The following is a 17,352-nucleotide window of genomic DNA, read 5'->3' as shown; positions in this document are numbered from 1 at the left end:
CAGATTTCTTCTAAGTATGACGGAAAGTCACTGGAAATCTTAAGCAGGGTAATGGCATGACCTAATTTATGTTTTTCAAGCTAGCTCCCAGGCTGTGCTAATCAGAGCAGGGCTGGAGAGGAAGGAAGTTAGCAGGGACCCTCTGAAGCAGGGCTGAGACTAGGGCAGTAACTGCAGAACCAGAACCAGATGGACTCCAGTGACACTCCGGACGGGAGCCTACGAGAACTGGCCATGGATTAAACGTGGGTGACTCGGGTTTCTGGTTGGAGCAAATGGAACTGATGATAGCCCTCCATTCGGGGATGATGGAGGCTCTTGGCTCCCCACCACAGGATGTAACATTAACCATACCTGAGTGTCTTAAGTTCAGTGAGAACAAGAGAGCTACACACAGCTTACGTGTCTGTGTACATAGGGTGAAGCGGTATGGACACACTTACAGCTCAGCGCAGCTGAACCATCAGCATACCTCAGTCCTCGAGCTGGCTTTCAAGTCCAGTCCTCCCAAGACATCCGATGGAGACTCTTTGCTGCCTAATGAGATTCAAAGCCATTAAACCAGTGTAAGAACTTGCTTGCAAAATACATCTTGAACCAAAAGGAAACAGAAGGTTCTTATCTAGCACACTGCGCCACTTTGCTGTTTTATTTGGCAGTCAATAGAAAATGACAAAAAGGAATATGTATGAAAATTACCCGAGGAAATGCATGGGTCATGTAAGTTTTTGTGGAGACGGTAAAATTGTTTCTTGCTGTTAGGAGGGCTGCCCAGAAAGTATGACACAGTATATTATCTGTGGAGACATCTATTCCCAAGTGTTTTTCTACAGCGATCTGGCTCCCCATTTTATACAACAGAAAGCTGAGCTTCAGAGGTAGTGTTTTCTACAGGCACCCAAGTACCATGCAAGATATGTAAGTTCTATGACTCCAGTTGCCCATTTGTAAAATAGGTGCTAAGAGTACTGATTTCACAGGGCTGATGTAAGGTGTCCGTTTGGATGGACAAGGAACCTGAACTGGAGGTCAGGGCGGTTCAGTAACCTGCAGCTTCCAGTCCCTCAGCCTCCTGCCTCTGCCCTGTGTGTCCATGAGAAATGAGTCTGAGGCTTTGAGCTTTTGAACAAAAGTTCCTCTTGGAGAGGCTTGATAACTGAGTTTGAAAAATTATTTTGTGACATGCCGGAACCAAAACCATGTTTTGGAAGGTTGCTGTAAATGAGCTCAACATATAATCATCTGTGTAAAATGCTAAAATTTGCCATTAGAGAGATTCTCACCTTTGTCACCCAAATTTTCTTCAGGAGAAACAGTGACCGTGAGGGCTCCTTCCTTCTGGGATGGCTTCACCACGCCATCTCCTGTTTTCTCAGCTGGTGCCTGGACACTCCTGATGGGCAAGTCCTGCTCACATGCGGCTGCTGTCAGAGCCGCACTGCAGACGTCCGGAAGGACGGAGTGGGCGGGAGTGGCGTCGGGTCCTTGGCCATGAATACGTGCGGTGGTGGTGGGGTCCTGCTGGGCAGGAGGAAGAGACGGCTGCTCCACTTCAGCGTCTCTGCCCTGTGGCTCGCCCTCAGCCATTTCAGCACCGGCTTTCCCTGCCGTCACAGAGTGGGCGCTGATGGAGGAGCCCTCCGCCATCTGCCCAGGTGTTTGCTCTGGTCTCAGGCTCACAGGCTCGTCAGCACTCCGCTCCAAGTCCCTCCCTGCCGAAGGGCTGGCTGTACTGCTGTCCCCTGCCGTCTCTGCCTCGGGGCTCCAGGGTATTCTCTTCTCTCCCGACTGGCCTCCCCCTGCAGAGAGTGCGCTGACTGGCACGCCGTCCCGCCTCTCCCCGGGGCTCACTGCTCTTCCTCCTGGGAGTGGCCCGGGGCACTGACAGCTGTTCTCAGCAATAAGGCTGGGCATGGGGGCCTCACACTTGCTCACCTTTGCAGCGGACTGGCCCCCTGTCCCTTCTGGGTGGCCTGCAGTCCGCGGAGTCTCCCCATGCCCGTCCAGGCCGGCGAGGACCAGTGCGCATTCAGCTGTGCTGGTGGAGATGAGGGCGGCCTCACTCACATCCTCCGCCCCTGCGGTGGCAGGCCGGTCTTCATCCCGCAGCCCAGCACCCCTCATGACCGCTTCCCGGCCTTCGGAGGTGCTTGTGGATATCACAGTGGTGTCGCTTATCTCCTCAGCTGGTGTGGCCGAGGGGCGGACTTGCTCCTGAGGGATGGCACTGGACACCGGGCCCTCACAGTCCTCCACTGAGCTGGTGGAGATGACCGCGCTCCCATCCTTCTCCTCCATGGCCGGGCCAGGCTGCTCACCTCCACTCTCTGCAGCGACCCCGGCAATGCAGGCCTCACAACCCTCGGCCACGCTGGTGGAGATGAGGGCACACTCGTCCTTCTCCTCCTTGCTGGTGGAGGCGAGAGGGCTCTCGGCCTTCGTGGGTGCACTGGGCATGGGCACCTCGAAGTCGTCGGTGCTGGCCAGCATGGGGCCGGTGGCTCTTCCTCCAACCGCTGTGACCGGCTGCTGGCTGCCAGCACCCAGGATGGTGCTTGCGCTGGAGACAGGCACTTCGCACTCTTCCCCGAGGCTGGTGGAAATCATGGCGCACTCGTCCTTCTCCTCTTCTCCCACGAGAGCACGGGGGCTCTCCTCTCCCGAAGCCGCACTGGGCATGGGGGCCTCGAACTCCTCCATGCTGACCCCGGAGCCTTCCGCACCTTCTTCAGCCCTCAGAGAACTGGGATGACCCTCCCCATCCATCCTGGCGCTGAGCTGCGCGGTGCAATCACTCACCGTGCTGGTGGAAATCACCAGGCCCATGCCTCGACTCTGGTTGGTAATGTTGTCACTGGCGGTGGCAGCCACGCGGCCATCGCACTCCTCACTCTCCACAGAGGTGATGGCACCTTCATCTTCTTTCTCCCTGGGCGACGTGTGATGAACTTCCCGTTCTGGGCCTGCAGCAGATACCAGTCTCTCGTGACTGCCCCCCACCAGGCCAGTGGAAATAGCGGTCTCTTCGACGTGGTCTTTTCTGGCCAGCGGACTGTCCTTATGACCTGAAGCTGCACTTGTCATGGGCCCCTCACACCCTTCAGGCCCCAGTGCCGCCCCAGCCTTTGCCGAAGCCACACTGGTCACGCTGCTTTCCACGATCCCCTTTGCACTGGAGCAGATCTCTGTGTCTTTCAGCTCCTTGTCTGCGGCACTCATGCTGTCGACGTTACTTTCATGGGTGCCAACGGTGGCCCCGGCCTCAGCCACCACATGCCCCACTGCAGTCCCGATCTGAGCATCCCCTTCCTCCGCACTCTCACACACGGGCACCCCTTCACTCTCCTCTATCCCCGTGCAGGCGGAGGCATGTCCAATCTCGTTGCCTCTTCCAGTGCTAGTCACCACATCCTCCCCTTCCTCATCCTCCTCTTTGGCACCCGTGCTGGTGACAATGTCTTCGTCGTCACCAGGACCGGCAGCGACCAATGGCACGTTGGTGGCTTCTTTGGCTGCAGTGCTGCCCGTCGCACTCTGTCCATTCTCTTCTGATTCACAGCTTAGAGCAAAGCCTTCACTGCCCTCCTCCGAGCCTGTGCAGCTGGCTGGCCCCTCTGTGTCTTCCGTGATCCCTGTGCTGGTGACGGCGCTCTCCCCCTCTGCCCCGTCATTCACAGACCCACCTCCCTCTTGGGGGGCACTGGCTCCCGGCGGCGTGTCATTGTCTGCCAGGACCTCTGCGGCACCCGTCACCAGGCGCTCCTCCTGGGGCCCTGCTCCAGTGACTGCGCACGCCGCCATGCCTTCGCTTCCTCTTTCTGCTCCTGTACATGTCACAGTTCCCTCGGGTTCCTTCTTGGGGCCCACTCTCATCACAGTTCTCTCTCCACTGCTCAAGGATCTCTCCCGCAGTTCTGTCCCGGCACTGGTTACGGCCCCGTCACTCTCGCCTTCCCCAGTGAAAGTCACAGTCCCCCTGACCCTTTCTGAGTCTCGACTGGAAGAACCTTCGCATTTCCCTTCGGAGCCCGCGCTGGTCACAGCATCATCCTTCTCTTCCGTCATACCACTGTTGACATTGTCATTGACTGTGGCTGCCTGGGCAGCTGCTGGGTCTGCGGCTGGCTCTCCAGATCCGGCCAGAGCACACTCCCCACTCTCTCCCTCCTTTGTGCTGGTAAGGAAGGTCTCGCTCTCTGAGAGGCCCTCCGTCACCACGGCCCCACCTTCTTCTGCTGCGGCGAACACGGTGCCTGGGCTGGCGTGGGCCCTGGCGTGCAGGGCATTGGTTCTGGAGCCCCTTGTGAGGCCATTGTCTGCCTCAATGCTCGTGCAAGGCAGCGCCACCTCCCCGTCGCCTGCTTCTGAAGTGGTTGTGGCAGCCCTGGTGTTTACAGGGTTCGAGGTCATGCCTTTGTCCTTCCCTTCAGTGCTGGTGGCGAGAGAAGGCTTCACCCCATCCTCAGCTTTCCTATTCCTTTGGTGTGAAATGGAGGAAGCAGTGCTACCTCCTGCACTGGTGTCTACCTCACTGTTTTCCTTCCTTCTTGCAACAACTGTTAGGTGTTCTACTTCACTTGGGCCTCTACTGTGCTTAAGTTCACCGGTTTGAGCATCTTTTTCGGTGCTCATGCTCACACCAGGGACAACAGCAAGCCCATCCTTTCTGCCACTTTCTGCTGCAGTTCTAACCATCTGCTTTGAGGTGGGCTCTGCACTCAAGGCACTTTCTCTCCTGGACTCATCCATCAAGCCGTCTTCTTTGCTAACATTCTCACGTCCCACAATCATGTCTGTTAACTTGCTACCAAGAGGTACGTTTACTTTCCCTTGTTTACCATGCAGTGTGGTGGCCTGGGAACCTTCTGGAATGTGTCTTTTGCTATCTAGGCTCGCTTTTGCTGGCATATCTGGTGTGGAAAGTGCTCCACCTTCTTTGCTGTGACTTGACCTCAGGACTTCCGATTCTCTCACCAACAAGCTCTGCTGAGGGAGACCCGAGCGGTCCCCCAGGCAGGTGCTGCCCGAGCCACTATCTGAAACAGGCCTTCTGTCGCCTACAGGGACAACATCTGCACCATGGGGTTGTTTCTGAGGCACAGCAATCACAGGACTTAAGGACAGCGATGGGTCCGAATTTGTGGAATGTTCATGAACAGCACCTCCTTGAGCAACACGCTCCTCAGTGGGTCTTGGGTGCTTCACAGTCTTTTGTGCCCGGCCATTTTCTGCCGGGACACGAGGCACCATTCTGGGACCAGCCTCTGAGTCCACACTGGCTTCATGGGTCCCTGGCTGAGGGGGATCCCTCTCCCCGGGACTCAGCTTGGACACAGCACTTTGGACGTGTGCTTTCTTGGTCCCGGCACTTTTATGGTTTGTGTGCTTTTCAGAATTACCAGCAGCCACTGTTCCACGTTCGGGTTTACAGGTGGGAGCAGCTTTTGCATCTCCTGTGGAAGTTCTTAACTCATCCTTTAGGACCATGGCTGTGGCTTTTGGTTTCATCACATTTTCAAGGCCGGTGTCTTGCTGAGAACCGCTGCTGCTGCTCTCCGGGGTTTTCGATACTTCCAGTGCGTTTCCGACAGCAGGCTCCATGTCGGTCTCCATTGGCTCTTGCCCGGGGATCAGTGTGGCATCGCTTCCTCTTTTTGGTCGCGGAAGGGAGGAACTACTGGGAGTGCCTGCAGCATTGGCTGCCAATTTCTCTTCTCCTTTGGTCATTTCTTGGGATGAGCTGCCTCTTCGATTTTCACACACCCTTCTACTCAATTTCTTTTCCATGACTGAGCTATTCCCTCTGGCCTTTTCATGATTACTGTCAACTTCTTTCCCATCCTTGTCATCGGATTTGCTTTCTTCCTTCTTCCTCATGTCCTTACTACTGTGCTTTGTGCTTCTGCTCTTGTGCCCATCTGATAATCTCCTCTCCAGTCTGGAGGAGCCTGACTCCTTCTCCCCCTTGTGTTTGTCCTTTGCCAGTAGCGGCTTTGCTCGGTGACCGGAGTCCTTCTGTGCACCGTGGGCCAAGGATGCCGCACCCTCAGCTGCAGGGTCAGCACCGGCCTCCTCGGATCTGTCCTTCCGCTGTCTGTCTGGGTCACTGTCTTCTGTGTTCCTCTCCTTATCTGGTTTGGAAGTGGTTGTCTGTCTTGTGACACCTTCTTGTGATTCTATGTCACTGGCTTTTAACGGCTTGCCTTGACTTTTTGATTTTGACTTGAGCGCAGGTCTTTCATCTAACAAGCTCTTGGCTCTTCGCTTCTCCTTGAGAACAGCCTCTTCAGGTTTTGAACTGCTATCTAAATGAGTCGAGTCCATGTCACCCTTATCCTCTGAGCAACTTTCACTTCTTCTCTGTAACGGGGTTCCATGTTGCTTGGAACTCAGAGAATCTTTCTGAATTTTAGAATCACCCGATCTTCTCGATTTGTGCTCTGCCTTAGTTTTCTCCGTCAACAGGTGTTTCTCCTTTTTGTTGTTTTCTTTACGCACATTCTCATCTGTTTTTATAATATATTCAGAAACTGGCTTTCCATCTTTGCCTAAAATTGACAATTTCCTTTCATTCCTATGTTTATTCTTCCGTTCAGCTTTATCATCCGCAGAAAGCTTAGGTTGTTGGCTTTGCTTCTGAACGCTGTCCTCCCCTTTGACCCCTTTCTCAGGGGGGTGGGGCTCGGTCTCATCGCCTGCTTTATGCGCACTCTCCCCTTTATGTTTATGCTTCACAGACAACTTGTCTTCAGAGAGAGTTTTGTCTTTCTCAGGCTTCTCCTTGAAGGACTTTGTCTCTTTCTTAGGGAGGTTCTTCACATGCTGTGTTTCAGAATCCTCCTTCCTAACATGCTTTTCACTTTTCAGGGTGCCTTTCTGTTTCGGGGGTTCTTCTGTGACCATTTCTGAGCGCTCTGCTTGCTTTTTCCCATCACGCACGTCCGTCTCCTCCTGTGCCCCTTCCACCACCACAGGAGCAGAGGTCCGCCTTTTGTGTTCTTTTTCCACTCTGGACTCATTTTTGCTTTCATCAGCTGAATGCAAACACTCTGAGAGTCTCCGGGTAGGTTTACTTGCTTCACTTTTTGTATGAACATGCTTCAAATCCTTGGAAGAAGACACCTTTTCCTTTTCACAATGCTGTAAGAAAATAAAGGTTCAAATATAAGAAATACTACAGTCCATTTTTTATATCAAATTTAACACCTGGGTGCATTTCATACGCTGAGTGGTCACATATTTTATACCCTACTTAGTCTGCGTAAGCAGCCTGTGGTTGGGATTATTAATTTCGTTTTTGCACAAGGAAACTGGAACTCAGCATGACTCAGTAAGCTCATACCCGGGCAATGCGTTCAGAGGATCAGTCTAAAATCTAGTACTTCCCCCTACACCTCAGGCACCTTCAAAGAGACTAGCTGCTTCTCCAGAGCTGTCCATGCATGTCGGCCCTCTTTAACTCTCAACCACTATAGTCCACCAATGCCCAGTGGTCATTAATAAATGTAAAATGAGTGGATGACAATCCAATGTTCTTTTCAGTCCAAAAGCGTTTGTAGCCAATTAAAAAACTTTATACTAAAATGAAAGTTTCCAACATTTTAATTTAGACACAAGAAGTTTTTCTTATTTAAATGATGGGCTGAAGTTCTCAGAAAGATCTCTGTGCCTCTGGGTCAGCTTACCATGGCATCTCCTTACAATTTAACACAAAGATTAACGTACTTCTACTAACACAGGGACCAGGATATAGCAACATCTTAAAAAATACTTTAAAAATGAAATACCTCAAAGAAAAAACTAAAAGGGATTTCATCAACCTAATTTTACCTTAAGTTCTAACAAATTAATGTGAATAAAATTTTGGGATCATTTTCCAAAGAAATTTATCACAAAATAAAATTAAATATTTTTTAAAGTGACATTAAAATACCTGAATATACTTAAATATGCCTCAAATTTATAAATAAAGAAATCAAGAATATTTACTGGCTGTGAATAAATAATAAGTGTTAATTCATCTATAGAATTTTAAGTAAGGATTTAAAGCCAATAAAAGCAAAAGTTTATCCCAAGAAAATAATCCAAAAAGGGGAAGAAATGTATTCATTGTCCGTATTTTTACAATTTAAAATGATTAAATCTCAGAAATATGTAAGTGCTCGACTATAAGGAAATGTTTACATTATGGTCTATCCGTTCAATATACACTATGCTACCAGTAAATATAATACTTAGGAAGCTTATAAGGTAAGATAAAATAAGAGTGAATGGTAGAAACATTTTGCAAGAATACATCCACACTACAAAATTATGTGCATATATGGATGAGAAACAAAAGAGAATGAAACAGGTGCTTTGTTATGGGGGAGGGATTTTATTCATTCCCCTTTTCTTCTACGTTACTGTAACTGGCAATTTTGTTATTGCCAATGTAAGAAATGGGGTGGGTGGGGGAGGAAGGAGTAGAAAAGTAGCTACTATCTAGATATAAGATCACATGAATCAACTTGCCAAAATGAGGAATTCAGACCATTATATGATGTGAGGGATTTTTTATTTAACTTGGAAAAGATCAATTGTATTTCTAAGTGTTACTTCAAAGGATGGAAGTATCTAACAAAAGAGCACTGAAAATGGGCTTATTAATCAAGACACACCTCACTTGTTTTGAGTGTTTCTTTGGAATCTTCTTCTGCTTGCTGTTTCTTTTTAGAATTATCTTCAACATTCCTATGTAGGGGGAAAAAGTCAAAATAAAACTTTGAAATGTAAGAAATTTTCAGGAAGGTTAAAAAAAAAGTGCTTAGCTTCCCTTTTGTATAAACACTTGATCCATAAATGGAGACTTGTTATGTTTCAATTGAAATGCTATTCTTGCCCTAGCCGGTTTGGCTCAGAGTGTGGGCTCGCGGACTGAAAGGTCCTGGGTTCAATTCAGGTCAAGGGTACATGCCCGAGTTGGGGGCTCAATCACCAGTAGGGGTCATGCAGGAGATAGCCGATCAATGGTTCTCTCTCATCACTGATGTTTCTATCTCTTTCTCTCCCCCTCTCCCTTCCTCTCTGAAATCAATAAAAATATATTTTAAAAAAATAAAGACTTTTTTAAGAAATGCAAATCTTAGTCAACAGAGAACACAATCCAAATGTGATGTGGAAACACTCTTGGAACACTTACACAGGAAAATATAATGGACACAGAAATTCCTGAATTGCTGCTTGAAACTGAATATATTATGATCTATAATTACATATTGAAAGTCTTACTATTTTTTTTAGTAAACAGGGTAGTCTTATTTGTACAGGTCAATAGGAATGAGGTATTAGCAAATTGAGAGCTTACTCTCTCACAGATTTTTGCAAATCCTGACTTAGGTGTCTTGAAGTCGTAAAAAATTCACACGATTGCATCTTAATGGCACAGCAAATTGTAGCCCATGGCTCACATGATGCTGGAGCCACTCTGCCCCTTCAGCTTTCTAATTCTTACAGAATTAACTATGATAATGCAGTATTACAAAAGAATTTGGGTCAGACCTCTGGTTTATGGGGAGAAGCATGGAATACTGGTGAAGCGAGTCGCTGGAAAGGCGGGAAAATGAAGGCCGTCAGTGTAAGTGGTTCCTGAATGTTCAAAAGGGAGACACTTCCTGAGTCCATCGAGAGCGTCCATAAGCCCTCTGAAACTCTAGGGACAACTGTTTGTTTACTCACATGTATTTTTCCGGGGAGAAAGTCCAAAGCTTCTATCAGATTATCAAAAAGATCTGGGCCCCCTCCACCCCCAGCGATTATTAAGGTGAACACTTGGAAATATTATAAATATTAGCACACTGAATTAGGATACTAAAAACAAAACTCCCAGGTTTTTAACAAGCATGCGACAACATACACACTCAAGTCTGGCTCTGCACTGTCACTTTCAATGCCTTGCTTCTGAAAGCATGCTGAGAGAATGCTACAATGGGACCGTGGCCAGGTAAAATATGTACCTTGAATCTTTTTTTCTTTTTATGCTTAAGGCTACTTTTTTCTCTAAAACTTTCCGTTCTTTAAGGACTTCTTTAATTCTGGGGGCTTTAGGTTCCAAACTCTTTGCTGATGATTCTTCTAAATCCACACTACTTTTGCCTAGGAAAGAAAGGAATCTATAAGGGATTTCACAACAGTTCTAAACAATGTAATAATTATTTTTCATTAAAATTTTCTAATCAGTGTGAAAATGCAAAATGACTTTAAAATCAAGTTGTGCTGGAATACAAATAACATTTTAGATGGAGATGACTTGTCTTTTATTTCAAGTGCTTACACAGGGATGGGCAAGAGTATTAATAACAACAACAATAATAGAACAATGAACAGTAATATAAGAATAAACTGTGTTTCAGGTACTCATAGCTGTAAACCCACCTTTGCCCAACCTCCTATATGCGTAATATACAAATACAGGGTCAGTGACAAGAGGAAGTTCAATTTTGTTGAATATAATACTGCAGACAAATGTTTGACATTTGTGTTGACATGAAGCATAGATTAATTCCACTAATGTCACCAGCACAGCTTGATTACTCACTTGTTGACAAACTATTTTCCAGTGATAATTCATTGCACAGCCATTGGGAAATAAATTGCTAACATGTGAGTGACATAAGCTGGTACCTGATAGAATGTTTAATTTAGAACCAGCAATATAACATTAAAAACTTGACTAAACACATCAGTTTAAAAAATAAGGAACTCTTCCACAACTGAAACTGTAACAGCTTTACTGAAATATAATGTAGATAACTTTGTTTTATAATCAGTCATATCTCATAAGTACTATAAATTTCTAGGATCTAAAAGAGTATGTAAGATAGTTTAAAATATTAAAGTTAACATCTCCTATACCTTGACTCTTAGCTTTTGAAGACTTTGTCTTTTCTGCTTTCTGTTTTCGTTTCTCTTCAAGTTTTTCTCTATTTATCTGCCTTCTTAAAAGCCTCTCTTCTTTTTCTTTAGCCTAAAATCACAACATACCCACAATTATTCTGATTATCAGGCAAAAGCAAAACACTGAAAAAACAATGTTTTTCCTTCAAATGTTCTTACAAATGAATGGGCTCTGCAAAAGTGCACATGCACTACACAATTTGGAAGCTACCAGAATAACAGAGACAGATGTGAATACCATTAGTTTAAAGAATGGGAAAGGTATCATTTTGAGCAATGGTGGTTTAATAAACTGGTTGCCTCAATTGAAAGGATAGCGGTGAAAATATCTCTGAGCATCAGGGGGACACAGCAGGTCTCTGTAATTTTTGGATTATTCATTAAAATGCAGAGTCCAGTGACAGCCTAGTCCTACAGCAAATATGACTTGTTGGTTATACTCTGAGGATGCGGGTTTTGGAGGTGGAACTTTCTGCCATTGAATTTTAAAGCCAGAGAGAACCCAGTCACTGTGTTACTCCTACCGCCCCTTTCTGGTCAGAATTCACTGTCTCAAAGTTTGTTAACTCCTGATCAAACAAACTTTTCAAGAGTTAAGCCACTAGTAGCATTTAGTGTACATCCTTCAAATCATTTTTCTACATAATATATTTCCTCATTGTAAGATGCACAACCTCACAGTTTAATGTTTCTGAAATTTCAAGTCATCTTAAAACTGATGAACATGTATGATAAAGTAGTAGTTTTTTTCCTAAAAAGCTGTTGTCAATGACACATCTTATAATTAGAAGTATTTTAACACCCAGAAAACACGTGGACTGTACTTCCCTCTTAATATTATGCTCATGACTACACCACAAGCTCGATTCACTCTTGAGTCAAACATTCCACACCGTGAAACCTCCGGGTTACTACCAGGTTGTCACTCTTAATCACAATGACACGAACACCTGTTACGTGTTCGTGTCCATTCTGACCAGTGAAATAGCAAGGTGCCTGAAGGCAGAACCTGTATGCTGCCGATTCGTATGCTCACTACTCCGCACCCAGACAAGTCATCTGTCAACCTGACTTAATGTGAAAATATCACTACTCTGCACCCAGACAAGTCATTTGTCAACCTGATTTAATGTGAAAATAACAACAGATCAAACAAGACTCACAATTGACTGTCGCCGCTGTTCTACCGTGAGTTCGTCATCGGAATCACTGTAATACTTCGAGTAAAGGTATGGCTTGTGAACGTAAGCTTGCCGTACGCTTTTAGCTTTTCCTTCACTGGGATCACAGGTTTGAGGTTTTGTTTTATTCTGTTTGTTCTTCTCTTCATCTGGAAGAAAGTCAACAGAAAGGAATGGCTCCATGAATTAGTAATAAAACCAACATTATTCTTGATCAACATCAAGCAGCACAAGCAGTATCCATGTAGTCCAAGTGTATTTGCAGATCCAACAGAGGAAATATCAGTATGAGATATCTCAGAAGTTTAGACATTTATAAATGCTGGAATCCATATCTTGATTTATTTCTTAACGATCATAAGAAAGATAAAGGAGGACGGTAAAAAAAGAGTAAAGCTTATAGCTATTCATGTTTTCTTGAAAAACAGTGAATCCTTATTTGTCAGTAGCCTTGACACGAAGGGCACTCGAAGCTGCGCCTTGCCTGCCCGTGTCTCCCTTACGGAGGACGCAGCAATCAGTAACTGGCCCCCCACCAAGCAGACACTAACACGCCTCCACTTCAGGAGGCAGAGCAGCTTCCCAGGGACACAGCAAGAAGGAAACCTGGGAACAAGGTTTTCCTTTCCTACCACTGGGAACTCTCAAAATAGCTCTTTTTTTTTCCTTCTGGATCCCATGTATATAAAATCTAGCTCTGTCCAGGAAAACACTTGAAAAGACCCAACAAAGCATCTAGAATTAAAAAATAGATCTGCAGCACTGAAAGCGTCTCCTTTTTCCTCTAGATATTCCATCCCAAAGCCAGCATCAAATGTACATGCTATCTACAGGCGGTTGCAAATAATATTCAATGTTTTTGATTTTTAAAGAAATCAGAGAGAGAATTAAATCGCGTGGTAAAGAGCAGCACATGGAGTTGGTTAGACGCAGATGCAGGTCTGAGATAGGCACTGGTGCTCATGAGCTACGTGACCCTGGACGAGACATCTCCCTCAGTGACTCCACTTCTTCACCTGGACTCCTTCCAAGGGTGGTTGTGGGACTACAGACCTTATTACCCAGAACAGAGTAATAACTTAGCCCTGGGCCAGGAGTACAGTAAGTACTTAATAAGGGTTGCTAAAAAAACCAACTGAATAGTAAAGGGAGGTCCAGGCTTTGCCCCTGGCTTCTGGGAGGTCATCTCTAAGCCTCTGGAACACCAGGCCCAAAAGGAGGTTTTGGTCGCCTGGGGGTGTGGTGTCAAGCCAAATCATCTAAGAGTATGACTTAGGGTGGGGGCTTTGGATCAATGGAGCATCAGCTGGATGTCCAGAGGGGCGGCAGCCTTAGACCAGACACCTGGGAGGTAACTGTGATTCTTTGATGGAGACCCACAAAAACGTTGGACATCCAGACTCGGGTGGGCTTCCCTGGTTGGCAATAACCCGTGTGCGCTGTCAGACATCAGTGTTGGGAAGGTAATGCTGTCCATGACTCCACAGGAAGCGAAAGCGCCGTGTTTGGAACTTTCCTGGACTCTGGCCTATGTCCTCTTCCCTTGGCTGATGTTAATCGGTGTCCCTTACTATAATAAGCCGTAACCAACAGTTTCATAGATTTCACGGAGTACTGAGTCCTTTCAGCAAATTACCAAACCTAAGGGTGATCTTTTTTTTTTTTTAATCTTTAAATTCTTTATTAGTTAAGGAATTACAAATGTGTCCTCATTCCCTCCCATTAACCCCCATCCTCCCCCCACCACTCATGCTCTCATCCCCCTGTTGTCCATGTCCATTGGTTTGGCTTATATGCATGCATACAAATCCTTTGGTTGATCTCTTCGCCTTGCCCCCACCCTCCCCTACTTTCCCTCTGGGGATTGATAGTCTGATTGCTGTTTCTCTGTCTTTGTTAAGGGTGATCTTGGAAACCCCAAACTTGCAACTGGTATCAGAAGTGATGGGAATCTTGTGGACAGTACTCCCCAAATGTCGTACACATACACCTGGTACACACACATGATCTCATCTAACTTGTATAATCATCCCAGGGAATGGAGATAAGAAGTGGGGAACCAAGACTTGTTGAGGTTTAGGAACTTACCAAGCTTGCTCAGACAGAAAACCTCGGAGCTGGGACTCAGAAACCAATCTTCCAACTACAAAGCCCCATGCTCTGGCCACTCTACCACACTGTCTTTCACGATACAGCCATGCGAATATACACAACACTCTCGGCGGAAGCTTCAGAGGCATTATTAAGTAAAATGCTTTACCATCTGACGTAATCTCTCCTTCCTCCATGCTATCAGATATTACACCCTCCTCTTCAGTGTCTTCTTCAAAAGATGAGAGGTCACTGGTATGGACAGAGCTAACTGTAATGTCCGTCAGTCCATCCACGTCAGAATCTACTGCAGAGCCATCTTCAAGAAGACAAAGAAACAAAACAAAAACCCACAGGAGGTAAATCATTGCGTTACAGGAACATACTCAGCACCCAATTCCAAATTACACTTCAGATTTCCTTCTTTAGATACATTTCAAAGAACTTCAACTTTAGAAATAAAAATCTCTCATAACCAATATCAAACAAGGTAGAGCTGTTTCCAGAAACTACAAAGGCAAACTATTATCCAGAAAAAAAAGAAAGTATTAATTTATGATATGATAGAAACAAAAGCAAATGTTAAGTAATTAATACATTTACTATGTGATATTTTAAAGAGCAGGATATACAACTATAAATTAAGTTGCTTGAATAATGCATGGTAAAAAATTATGAGTTAAATTATAAGGTTTAGAGCCTCTCTGCTCATTTACTTTGTCAATTCGAACACTAGTATAGAAAATAAATACACAAATGTTATCATCCATTTTTTAGCAAAAGGGATATGTTCCCAGGCTTTGAAATATAAGAATCAAATTTATTGTCCTGGCCAGTGTGGCTTAATGGTTGAGCATTGTCCCCTGACTGAGAGGTCGCTGGTTTGATTCCCGGTCAGAGCACATGCCTGGGTTGCGAGCTCAATCCCCAGTACGGGGTGTACAGGAAGCAGCTGGTCAGTGATTCTCCCTTTCTCTCTCTCTCCCTTCCTCTCGCTCTCTCTAAAAAAACAAAAAACAAAAACCAAAACCAAATTTATTAAAATTTGAAGGCAAATTTGGTATCTCCTGGTGGACACTGTTCTTTACACTGCTGTATATTTTTGTAAGTTTGTACCTTCTTTTGTCCCTTCCATGGCTTTAGCTTTATTACTGTTCTTTTCTGAAGGAACTTTTGTGCACTCTGCTTCTTTATCCTTTGCTTGTTTTTCATCTTTGACTTTTTGTGTATCTTTACTCCTTTTTGAGTGATCAAATTTCTTTTCAGTCTTTTCCTTCTTTTCTTTCTTTCTTTCTCCTTTTTCATTGCTGTCTGGTTTCTTTTCACCTTTGTCTGTTGACTTATTTTTTTGGTCACTGCTTTCCTGTTGAACATCTTTATTTAGCAGAACTGAATTATTACTCTCTTTTGTGTGATTTTTAATTTCTTCAACTGGACAAGGAAGATCACTACATTCTTCAGACCTCGGGGCCGTTTCCTGTCCTTCGCCCGCGGAGTCTGGCACAGTCTTGTCTTTATCAGCCATGTCCTCTGCAATTCTCTCCTTCTCAGTACTAGTGTCAGTGCTTGGCTGGGACGGGAGCCTTTTGGATACCCGCTCACTAGTCTTAGGGTTTGATGTTTCTATGGAGGCCCTGGCAGCAGTAGCTTCTTGGTTAAGAGAAGTGATGGTTTCCAAGATGGACATGGCATCATTGGCCACATTGGCACTGGGCCCAGGAGCAGGGACACCTTGAGGGAAAGACAAGTTTTAGGATAAGTTTATACAAAAAGTCAACCCCCTGGCTGGATCAACGCTACATGCCACGGTCACCTTAGTCTGGTGCACATGCTGTGCAGACCGTTCATATGCTCACAGCCTTTCGGGCACCAGTGCCGGTACTAGGCACACTCTGCCTCTCCACTACAGTATCTCAGAAAGGCACCATGCAAACCTGAGAACAGCCTAGCTCCAGAATAACAGTATCTTCTCTAATTATTTTAATTATTCCCTGCTGAAATATACATATACCCCGCATATGTCACTAAAATGCCTATTATTTTGTATTAGGGCAAAAAAACGTTATGCCAGTTAAGGACTTTGGGTGGTATCTGAAGTAACACAATTTCACTATTGTGCCAAGTAGACAAATGGTTTAAAAACTCAAATATCCAGCCCTCGCCGGTTTAGCTCAGTGGGTACAGCGTCAGCCTGTGGACTAAAAGGGTCTGGAGTTCAATTCAGGTCCAGGGCACATGCCCGGGTTGCGGGCTTGATCCCCGGTGGGGGTCGTGTAGGATGTAGCTGATCAATGGTTCTCTCTCATCATTGATGTTTCTATCTCTCTCCCTCTCCCTTCCTCTCTAAAAAAAATAAAAATATATCTAAAAAATAAATACATAAAATAAAAATAAAAACCCAAATACCCATAAACTGACACTCAGTTCAAGAGGAAAAGGGATGCACCTTGTGTGCTGACGGCAGAGTCCGGCTTCTCCTCCTCCGGGGTCACGCTGCCCCCGGCTTCCTCCTTGTGATTTAGTGTGGCCAGAAACTCATGCACAGCTTTCTCTACCTGCGGTCTGAATGTGTGGTTGATTTTTGGATCCACAACTTGAGAAATAATTCGGTCGATGCCAGACTCCAACATTCCTGATCTGAAACACAGGATAATTTACAGAAAGGTTAAAAATATATATAATATTTCATTATTATCCTATATAATAAAACCCTAATATGCAAATTGACAGAATGGCAGAATGAACGGTTGCTGTGATGCGCACTGACTACCAGGGGGCAGATGCTCAACGCAGGAACTGTCCCCTGGTGGTCAGTGTGCTCCCAAAGGGGAGCCCCGCTCAGCCAGAACCCGGGCTCACAGCTGGCGAGCTTAGTGACGGTGGTGGGAGCCTTTCCCACCTCCGTGGTAGCGCTAAGGAGCAGCAAGCAGAGCGGTAAGGAACAGCGAGCAGGTGGACGGTAAGGAGCAAGGGGCCCTGGACTGTGAGAGCGATGTCTGACCGCCAGCTTAGGCCCAATCCCCTAAGTTGGCAGGTGGACATTCCCTGAGAGGTCCTGGATTGCAAAAGGGCGCAGGCCAGGTTCAGGGACTTCCACCCCCTCCCTCAGTGCATGAATTTCGTGCACTGGGCCTCTACGATATAT

At 45.9% G+C, this 17,352-nt stretch overlaps 1 protein-coding gene across 8 annotated transcripts in view; it reads right to left on the bottom strand.

Moving 5' to 3' along the window:
* Window positions 1-17,352, bottom strand: part of BOD1L1 (biorientation of chromosomes in cell division 1 like 1) — a 46,319-nt gene that overhangs the window by 17,884 nt on the left and 11,083 nt on the right. For 6 of the 8 annotated variants that reach the window (XR_009449955.1, XR_009449956.1, XM_059675558.1 and 3 more), the window contains exons 3-11: window positions 16,654-16,844; window positions 15,324-15,938; window positions 14,377-14,526; window positions 12,099-12,265; window positions 10,894-11,005; window positions 9,996-10,134; window positions 8,661-8,733; window positions 1,284-7,140; window positions 473-537 (exon numbers count right to left, since the gene is read on the bottom strand). Coding sequence is in view for 4 of the 8 variants with exons in the window: in XM_059675558.1 (XP_059531541.1) it covers window positions 473-537; window positions 1,284-7,140; window positions 8,661-8,733; window positions 9,996-10,134; window positions 10,894-11,005; window positions 12,099-12,265; window positions 14,377-14,526; window positions 15,324-15,938; window positions 16,654-16,844 (7,369 nt within the window). In the remaining 4 variants the exon portion in view is untranslated. The remainder of the gene's footprint in view (window positions 1-472; window positions 538-1,283; window positions 7,141-8,660; window positions 8,734-9,995; window positions 10,135-10,893; window positions 11,006-12,098; window positions 12,266-14,376; window positions 14,527-15,323; window positions 15,939-16,653; window positions 16,845-17,352) is intronic. The other 2 variants (XR_009449962.1, XR_009449961.1) reach the window with 1 other exon arrangement.

Source organism: Myotis daubentonii, chromosome 1 (assembly GCF_963259705.1).
Source record: "Myotis daubentonii chromosome 1, mMyoDau2.1, whole genome shotgun sequence".
NCBI lineage: Eukaryota > Metazoa > Chordata > Mammalia > Chiroptera > Vespertilionidae > Myotis > Myotis daubentonii.
Note: the sequence above shows the minus strand (reverse complement) of the source record. Positions and strands in the feature narration are given on the sequence as shown.